Raw genomic sequence first — 10091 nt, 5'->3', positions numbered from 1 at the left:
TTTCTAATTAGTTTCAGAAACTGCCAAATTGTGTGTTCAGAAAACGACACCAGAATGTTGGTTAAACTCATGCACAATCCTCAGCTAGAAAATTACACTGTTAGGGGGGCTTAAAAAACAAATATTTATTGCCAAAGTTAAACCTTCTATGAGAAAAAAGTTTTAAAATCACTTAGATTTATCAAACCACACAGCAGCATAAAGTGGGCACTTTTGTAAAAGTTTGCAAAATACCTAAAAGCTAATTTTTTTTTTTTGTTTTTATCATTTTTAGAGGGGGAAATGATGGTTCAGTACTTGTTACGATACCATGGCAGTATTATTTGTAACCATTATAATTAAAATCTACTGACAGGCATCACTATCTGGTTATATTACACATTCACAGAACAAGAACCACCTATTTGAACTCGTAGTATAGTGCAATTGCTTTGCAGCCGAAGTCTGCAGAGATTAAAAAGATAATTAGTAAAACTGACAAAAAACTGCAATACCTGTGAAAGTTATGTTTGTTAAAAGGCATTTACAGTAGTGAAGTCTAAAATCTCCATTAAAAAAATCTATGGCCCCACACAATAGAACAATTACATTTAACTGGAGTAACACACTTTGCCATAATATGCATACTCACTAAGCAGTGCATGAAGACGGGGAATCAGTCGTCATGATAAACTAATGGGATGAGAAGATAACTTAAAAACGACAGCTAGCAAAATAGTCAATAGAAACCTTTCGTGCCAAGTCCTTTAAAAATTTCAGGATGATCGGCCTTTTGCGCTTTGAGGTAAAAATTCAGTCCAATGCATCAGAAAAGACAGTCTATGAATTTCTATTACATAAAACAATGAAACAAATGGCTCAATTGCGTTGGTGCATCAGACATTGCTGTGAAGAACAGATTCAGTGCGACTGTTCAGAGCTGCTGGTAGTGGGCAGTCTGAAATAAACTGGGCCCTAGCTATAGCAGTAGGCATTCAAAACATTTCAGGACTGCATGGGTTGTTGGTTTTGCCTCATCTTCCCAGACGCTCTCAAGCAAAATACATCGTATGCTGAGTATCGTGGTGGATCTGCACTGCCTTTGCCAGAGCCTGAGGATCACGGCCATTGCTCTGTCCTGACACATGGCTGCCTTCAGCACTGTAAAAACACAGACACAGAACTGTGAACAACTGGGCCAAGCAGCATGTAATTCAGGTCCATTACCTGGCTACCAAGACGAGGAGGCACAGTTCCTTACCTGTCATGATCCTTGTCCACAAGATGATACCTGGCCCTAAAGGCTACCAGCCTGGCATAGTATGCAGGAGCTGGAATAGAGACTGATCGCGTACACCGGACATATGTGTGACACAGCTGATACGTCAACAGCTGTAGTTCATCTGCAGTAAAACAGTTGTCATCCCACAAGACCTGGTAGTGGGAGGGCCGGCTGGTTCCCTGTGGAGAACAGAGGAGCAGTCAGCTGGAGAGCACCAACAAAATCAGAGGTGGCACCTGAAGGCTGTACCTTCTATCAGTGCATTGAAGAGTAAGTGCCAAACAGGCACTGAACTGATGCGACTGTAAGCCTGCCAAGCTATAAATAGAAGCACCATTACTCATCGGGACAACTATAAGGACTTAGTCCCATAGCCTGAGCACAGCAAGAGCTGAAGCGTTACCTGAATTCCTGCATGGCTACAGAGGTAAAAGTCAAATTCAGAAGGATGCGTGATCGTGCTGTCCACAGTAGTGCCTGCCGGTACGTTGCCGCTCTTACCCACCTAGTGAGGAAAGTTTATTATTAGCCCATGGTTTTTTTGGAAGTGACCCAAAAATACCTCCTAAAGGTAGGCTTTACTTAAAGCTGTTTGAAAAATTACTGCTCAGAAAGGTGGAAAAATATTAAAGTCATTTACATAGGAGGAATGAAAATGTTCTCTGTGAGTTCATTTTTAGAAACTTCACCAAATGCAACTGGTGTGTCTTCAGAGAAAAATAAAATACTTTCCAGTACCATTAAAATTGCAGAGTGGGATAAAGCCTACACAAGCAATTCAGGATCTGAAAATGCAGGTTTTATGAAATAAATTTATTTTATACCCTTGTTTGCATTCATACCTCAGAGATCGGTATTCTTTTAAGCAAACCCGAGATCAAGAACTTTCCTAAAGAAGGTTCCTGAGTTGGCTTGTGGATTTGTGCCATAGGCAAATCTTAAAGATGCATTTAGAGACAGAATAGGCAACAAACCGAACAATTAGTTCAGTTTATGATCAGGAATCCCAGACTATAATAACACAGGCTACAGCTCCAGATACACAAATACAGAGTACACCTATTCCAAAAGGGGCTGGGAACAAGCTGTTCCATCTGACTGCTTGATCTAGAGCAATAAAAAAGGGGAGGAACTGGTTATTTTGGTAGAGAAAGCCTGTTACTGCACAGAACTGCTAGTGTAGATTAATTCAGTTTTAGTGTGCAAGATGGGTACCACCCCACTTCAACAAACAATCTTAATTTCCCGTTGCCATCACCTCCTTCTTATGTAGTCAACATTACTTGCCCTTTCAGTTTTGTCAGCACAGAATAGTCTGGTGTGATGCCTTTTCTGCACAACAATGTAGGTTATTCCTGGTCTATAATCTTCTTCCAAACTAATACAGGCCTTCCGGATCGCTATCAGTTCTGGCCAAGCTACCTAGAAGAAGATTTAACCATTAGGTGCTGAATTCAGTACATATTATTTTCATTTTTTTCATGTACAAATGCCACTTTGTAAGGAACACGATCAGACAGGATAACTGTATATTGTGCTTGCCCAGGAAAACTCAATTAAACCGCTAATTGTCCCCGTAACAAATGCAATCCACATAAATACATATATTTTTTTAAGGGCCAATCCCTTCTCACAAGCAACAAGAAATCATTAGACAATACCTGCTTCATCTGTCCTTCTGATACTCCCCCTCTGTAATAAATGATCCTTGTGGGCTTGAAACGAGTGGATTTGTAAAACTGGATCAACAGTTCTCGCACCATATTAGTCAGGTCCTGTATCACCTCCTGACTGTACAGCAGCTCCTGGGAGGTCTCCTGACGGGAGGTCTGCACGCGTACCGTAGCACAGTAACGGCTAGGATGGCCATCCATGCTGCCGACCACAGCAGCTATGGAAGGCTTCTTTCCATCCCCAGCAGGAGGGTGAGTGACATCTGCTCCCAAAAAGATCACTGGCTGCTGGAACACCGAGGGCCTGTTTAATATGATTAAGGTTTATTAAATACCAAACAACAATAATAATGCAAAGAAGCAGGGTGAGGAAGGAAAAAAAAAATTACAACCACGGAAGGTATATCCAAACCATTCAACAGAACTAAAACCCTGTCAGAATCTTTAAGGATGAAGTTCTCTGCCTCAAGCTCTTACAGTCCAGAGAGAACAGAAAGTGAAAAGGTCCAAAGGCAAACAAAGTTACAAGCATTTATCCTTAAGGAGGTGGCAAGAGGGAAGGTAAACTGAGTGAACCCCAAGGCAGGAAAGAGACATAGGGAAAAAAAGCCTTTGTGAGCTTGTTTTCACACACTCTGCTAGATAGCTCTAACACTAGAGATGATCCTTGGCACAGGGCTTACTAGGCAAATTCTGAATGCAGAAGCATCGTTCTCTGTCCACTTCAGACTGTGGGTATTTCTAAAGCATGTAATGTTTTGCAAGGTATCATTTTGGCAAACAAAACGTTTTGCTTGGCAATACAGACTTCAAGGAGAGCTTTAGATTTACTCTCACCTTTGATGAGGTACAAGCACATTGTTGATTCCTCCAAGCTTCGCATTTATCTTCAGACACAGGTTGGACAGCGTTTGTGGTGAGGTTTTTACCACATTCTTTACCTGAACACACTGAGTGGCCATTCCTAGAAGAGTGTCACCAACCCGCTTTACTTCAGCTGTGACAGAAAAATAAGTTAGTGGTTCCAATTACCTGAAGAGTCAGTAGTTCATCTGCTTTCTCTTTTTTTTTCTTCCCCCAAACGTTACTGTAATTCAGATTCTTAGAAGTTCACCAGCAAAGGTTCAGTTTGCTCTTTGGTAATACACAAGTACTCCAAAAAAACCTTTTAAACGGAAGATACTGCCTGCTCTGTCTCCTTCCTTTGCTGAAGTTCACAATAAGATGCCCACTTGCCATACAACTAATAAACACCTTACAGCCTCTTCTCCATACCGTACACAGGCGTCTTTCCAGGTAGAATCACCACGATCAGCTGCAGACCCACATAAGTCAGTTTTAAGTGTTTAAACATGGGCTCCACGCTGTCTGCACCCTGGGCGTATTTGCAGAAACAGGGCTGGCCTTGGATCGGCATCCCTGCATCCTTTGAGATCTTGCGCAGCTGGTCAGTAAAACTCCTGTAAATGAAATAAATGGATTTGTCCTGGCTTTTTCACTATGTTTCACTTTGCTATTAATGTTATCAACAAGATCTAAGCTACTTCACAGCATTTCCAATTTGACACTACAGTAACTATCGTTTAGCAGTTCTGTCACTATAAGAAACACACCAACAGGATTCTAACCCTGTTTGAGGACATTTCATAAGCCTCTGTTTCTGTAATTTTAGAAGTCTTGGGAAAACAGAGAGAGTTGAACATTCTGATGCAGATTCCCAAACTAATACCACTGCTCTGGTAGATTTTTACTCATGCACCAAAAACTTATCTGAGCATTATTGCAAGCCATGATTTTTGCCAAACATTTCAGTGGTTTACACAACCTCTATCTTTAGGATTCTGTAGAGTAATTTGAAGGACAGGGGAAAAAATGTGGCATATGTTGCCTGGGAAGCAGTAAAGGTTAAGAAAAAAATAGTTCAGGTTTTAGAATGAACGACAATCATCAGTTATTTGTAAAAACAACAGAGTACAAGTGGAATGCAGCATCCAGAGCAGGAAACACAACCTCAGTGGTAAGGGAATTAATGCCTTTCCTGGCTGGCCAATTAGGTTATGAACTTTGTCATAGTTTCCTCCCAAACTGTAAATATTTAAGACACTGAAGCACTGACATTTCTTCTTTTTACTGCTAGATGCATTAAAAATCAACTTCTATTGCATATCACCTTTCAGAAATATGAGGAAAATAAACCTTGAAACAAGTATCCTGAATAAATAGGAAAATACTTACTTTAGTAAGTCTTCCCTGCATTGTTTTTGAGGAGCAAAACAGGCAACAGCCCAAACTTTAATTTCAATGCCAGCATAGAACTGTTTCCCCCTCATGTCCCACACACCTTGGTTTGGTGTGGCCACAGTCTTGTTCTAGGTAAAAACAAAAGGCAAGCAAATTAAAAATAAAATGCTGCTTTGTTTTGACTATAGCCAAACAGTGCTCATACAAAGGAAACCTTATGAGAAGATATACAAAATACTTAATGAGTTTAAATAACTTAAGGACAAGGTACTTTACAAGACATAGAAAACTCACCCTGCCTCCATATTGCAGCATCGGTGCTGGCAAAACTCTGCCTGTCAACTCCGTCATCTCATTATGGACAACAATACCGAACTCCTTCAGATATGGATCAGGTCCACCAACCATACTGTTACTTTTCACCTGGTGACAAGAAAAGTATTTTTGTAACTACACCTAATGCTTCAGGTGGCTCTGTCCTCTTTGCCATGAATAGGCTTTTTATTTAAAAGGATTTGTTTTAAAGAAGCCAGATTTTTTAACTTCTGTAGTTCTTGGTCATTCTTCTTATCATTACATGTGCTACAATGCTTCTGGAAGAGCCTTAAGAAGTGACAAACACAGACTGTTTAGCTGGAAAAAACACTTACTAGTCTGCTGATTTCTTCCTGTCGGTCCGGTGCAGATCTTGCAGTTGCTTTTATCATAGTCGACGTCTGATTGTCCGTTAGCTTCTTTATACACCTCTGGCCTGCCACTATGTTACACACCTAGACAGGAACAGAGAGAGGTGGCGTGATACCTTTTAACAGAGGATATACCACAATGCAAGAGAAAGTTAAAGTCTTACCTCAAGCGGTAAATATGTGTGTTTCTGTTCCTGTCCTACTTGCAGACAAGGAAGGTGAGGATATTTTAGCTGCAGACTGTACTTCTGCTTAAAATACTGAGCTACTGTACACTCCATAGCCTGTCCATTTTCCAGCTGCAGCGGAAACCTATAAAGGACATTTGTTCTGGTTAGACTTTTCAAGATTTTTTTTTTTTTTTTTTTTTTTTTTAAGAAAGGAAAAAATGGTATGGAAAAATCTATTCCAGACTAGAAATGCTGGAAACATTTATTTTGCTTAGCTACTGGATCACTTCTTTATGAAAAGATTTTATAGACTATATACTGATTTTTTCATAACTATTTTAAAAATTATAGCCTCTGATAACTATATTTATAAGCCAGGATACAACTTCGATTTTCCGACATTGAAGGAAATAACGCAGTGGTCTAAACCCACACTATTCCTCTAATCCACAAAGACTAAACATTCTTGTAAAGCCACACAGCTGCTTCACCTCCAGAATCAGCTATTCTTGCATAAACACTGTACCTAGTACATCTAATAGGTTCAAGGTTTTAAAAATTGTCAGGAAGTGCTGGTATACATACGTCTGATGACTGGCTGGTCGCCGAGTAACATTGCAAACTCGGTATTTTCTCTTCATCTGGCCACAATGGGTAACCTCTACTTTTAGACCTGAAAACCCAACACAGAAGTCACCTAAATAAATTCAGGCATAGGAGTCACTTCCGATGAAGGCAAAGGGGAACAGGCCAGCTTCCCAAGTGCCTTGCAAATTTTCATTACAATGTAATATGAGCAGTATTTTGTTGCAGCAGCTTTAGAACAAGCCTTTACCTCTGATTTCTTTGGTAAACTTGACACGCTGGGAGTCCGTAAGAGGTTTGGTTTGTTCATTGATGTTCTGAATGTCCAAGACCTCACACATGAACTCAATGATAGGCTGGGCACGATAGAAAGCAGTTGCTGACACTAAGATAAAAAAAGGAAATTTAGAAGCAGAAAGAACTCTGATACATTAGTGAGGCAGAATTTCCTACATACCATCAATGTTGAGCATCATGTTCCACATGGCAGGCCTGACCGACTGGTGGAAACCAAACCAGACCTCCCTGCCGCCACCCAGAGGGTGGTAATAACCTTCAGGTGGGGAGAAAAAGGAGCGACCCACAGGAGTGTACCTGAAAAAAATAGGAAAATTAATACTTTGATCATTCCTTCCTGATACACCTTTTTACATTCAAGCCTATAGTGTTTAAAACATATTTCTACAGTACATTAGAACTGTTAGAGCTAACTTATGGCAAGCGTACAAAGCCTTTACCAACAGGGCAGTTGGAAAGGCTATAGCAAATTTATGTTAGAAACATGACCAGCAGATACAAGTCCTGAGTTGAGATCAGATTTCCCTATTCTAGTGCAAATTTGTAAGGCAGGTGTTGAATTACACAACTGCATCTCTCATCCCTTCTACCATAGGAAAGTGTAATAGCAGTAGAATAGCAGCAAGTAATAACAAACACAAACGTTAACACAGATACAAGATTAAGCCAGTCAGGAAGGCACCAGAAGTACCCACCTCATGGAGGGAAGGTGGCGTGTGATTACATCAAGTGCCTGTACAGAATCCTCAGGAACTTCATTCAAGTGCCCTGCCAGAGCTTCCAGCAGCAGCTGAAGGCTGACGACTGACACCCACTGAATCGATACTTTAAATGTCTGGTCCTTCCCCTCTCCTGGAAGGGTCACCTCCATATCCACCTGACATAGTCAGAACAGAATTAAGCACAAGCTTTTGTTATGGATTGCAGACTATCACAACACTAAGCAACATCACGTTTTTTCTCCTAGGTCTCCTTTAAATCTATATTTCTGACAACCAGTTTGTGCAATTCTCTTAAAATATTACAATCAATTTCCTTAGGATTTTGAAAGCTTGTAATTTATTAATCTGAGAAACTGCACTGAGGTATCTTTAAGTGTAAATTTTAAGCAGTAATTAGTATGGTGACATCAAAGCTCTGGAGAACTGTGAGTCATGCTTGTTTAAGTCAGCCAATTAATAGCAAGATGTTGTGTGAACCAAACAGGAAGGCCAGAAAACCTTTTGGTCAAAAAGACGACTCACTAGGAAACACAAATCTCAGAGTTCTAGCACAGAGATTATTCTCACACACCGTCAGCCCAAAGGGTAAATGTGAACTCATCCTATGTATTCCTCATGGCACTGTACCAGCAATAACCAGATCCCTGGGGAGAAGAGTAGATGGGGGTTAAGTTTTGTATCAGGACTGGTTAATACAGATTGCAATCTGTTAGAGCCAGGGTGCTCGAGAGCATAGCCCCGAACGCAAAGGGCCAGTACACCTGATCTAATTGTTCTTATGGAACAGGAGGACGTATCTCAACAGTGCAGCCAAACCAAACCAGTGTATCTGTCATCTACAACTACTTTATCGTTTAGCAAAAGAACAAGCGTTATAACAGAGAACAGGGAAGTTTGGATCAGGGTGAAAAAAAAAAATCTACTTGCAGCTGTAAGAGCACAACATATTAGTTCACACTACCACTGGCAAATTCTCCAGCTGGATAGCTGGGAATTAGAAACCCAAGACGACAAACTTGTGTAAAAGACAAGTAAATTCCTACAGATCCCTGGCTGGCACTGCCTGTCATTTCCAAGACTATACTAATACATGTGACAGCATTTTGGGTTTATGTCAATAAAAGAGCACTTTCAAATGACACTGTAACAGTTTTCCCACAGAAACTTAAAGCTGTTTATAGTAACACTTACTCTATCCCGGCCAATAGGTAACGGGTGTGCAGTATACATGTTCCGCTTCCCATCGTATCCAGGCTGCCGATCACCAAATATCTGCATCTTGAAGTGTCTCACCATAGTATCCACCACCTCTCTACAGAGGGATTTATTGAGTTATTTTGAAGAACAGAAAATCCAGCAATGATCTTACACAGTTTAAAATTCCTTTTTCACATATTCTTAAATGAGCAAGATACAAGAAACAACAATGCACCAGAGCACACCCAAGTCAACACCACGAGTTTTAAAAGTCACCTCCAGATTAAGACACCTAGGTTTCAACGTAAAGGTGTCTATATGCAAGGCAGGTATCTGTACTGTCAGCAGAGATACGGTCAAAACAGGCAGTGGAATCTGGAAAGCTGTTCAAACACAGGAGCAAGTATCTGCCTTGAGGTGAGCAAGGGTGCTCTGTGGATTGATTCTACTGCCAAAGCATCCATGTGTGGACTCTAAAACGTTGGCATCAATCTGCAAGCTTAACTCCTTCCCCTCAGCTGCTAACACACATTTGTATAATGGACTGTGGAACAATTATCAGGGATATTCACTTGTTGACTGGAAAATAAAACCAGCCATAGTTCAGCACTCAGTACATTTCCTAGAGCCTTCCAGATCATAGGCCAATTGCAAAAATTCTTAATAAAAATAAGGAGAATATTATAGTTCACTGAAAAGCAACTACTAACCATAGTACAAACATAAACTCTCCTTTAGCAGATGAAGAATTTCTAGGATGTACAGTTTTCTCAAATTAAGGCATACGCATTTTTAATTTTTTTTTATTAACAACTCATACCTGTTCACTCTTCGGGGGCGTTTTTCTGGTTTGATATCTACATCATAGTGATAAACATCAATCTTAGGGATCTGAACCTGGAAATGATTGGCTAGGAGGCGGATGGGTTTCCCAACAGTCCCCAGGCCTGGGCGACGGGGTGGCTGGAAAAGACTCGCCGGGGGCCCTAGGGAAGTCAAATAAATATGCATGAGATGTAACTGATCGTTCAAGTGCCCTATCCGTTCAGGTGTACTTTAGCCAAAACATCTTTCTGACAGGGCAGAAAGAAATCTTAAGTAGCTTTCTGAGGTTGCAAATGGCCAAGTGGCTCAAAGGCTCACAGTTTATACTTCCCCTTACAGGAGAGAAGAGACTAAGTAAGCTGTGGGAGGATGAAACTCATATTTGGGAACACTTCAGGGTGCAGCAATAAACTTTAACACAATCCCAAACTAAA

General features: G+C 40.6%; 1 protein-coding gene across 1 annotated transcript; it reads right to left on the bottom strand.

Moving 5' to 3' along the window:
• Positions 1-253: 253 nt before the first annotated feature.
• AGO4 (argonaute RISC catalytic component 4) lies at positions 254-9843 on the bottom strand. The gene is made up of 17 exons (XM_010285148.1): positions 9653-9843; positions 8827-8947; positions 7609-7790; positions 7074-7210; positions 6867-7001; positions 6617-6704; positions 6026-6173; positions 5826-5945; positions 5470-5598; positions 5170-5303; positions 4210-4394; positions 3772-3931; positions 2923-3238; positions 2549-2683; positions 1665-1766; positions 1241-1440; positions 254-1140 (listed from the first exon to the last, which is right to left on the bottom strand). The coding sequence occupies exons 1-17, from the start codon at positions 9841-9843 to the stop codon at positions 1032-1034; spliced, it is 2592 nt and encodes an 863-aa protein (XP_010283450.1). The 3' UTR covers positions 254-1031.
• Positions 9844-10091: the final 248 nt, after the last annotated feature.

Source organism: Phaethon lepturus, unplaced genomic scaffold (assembly GCF_000687285.1).
Source record: "Phaethon lepturus isolate BGI_N335 unplaced genomic scaffold, ASM68728v1 scaffold45214, whole genome shotgun sequence".
Taxonomy (NCBI): Eukaryota; Metazoa; Chordata; class Aves; order Phaethontiformes; family Phaethontidae; genus Phaethon; species Phaethon lepturus.
This window is presented reverse-complemented; position numbering and strand designations above follow the sequence as displayed.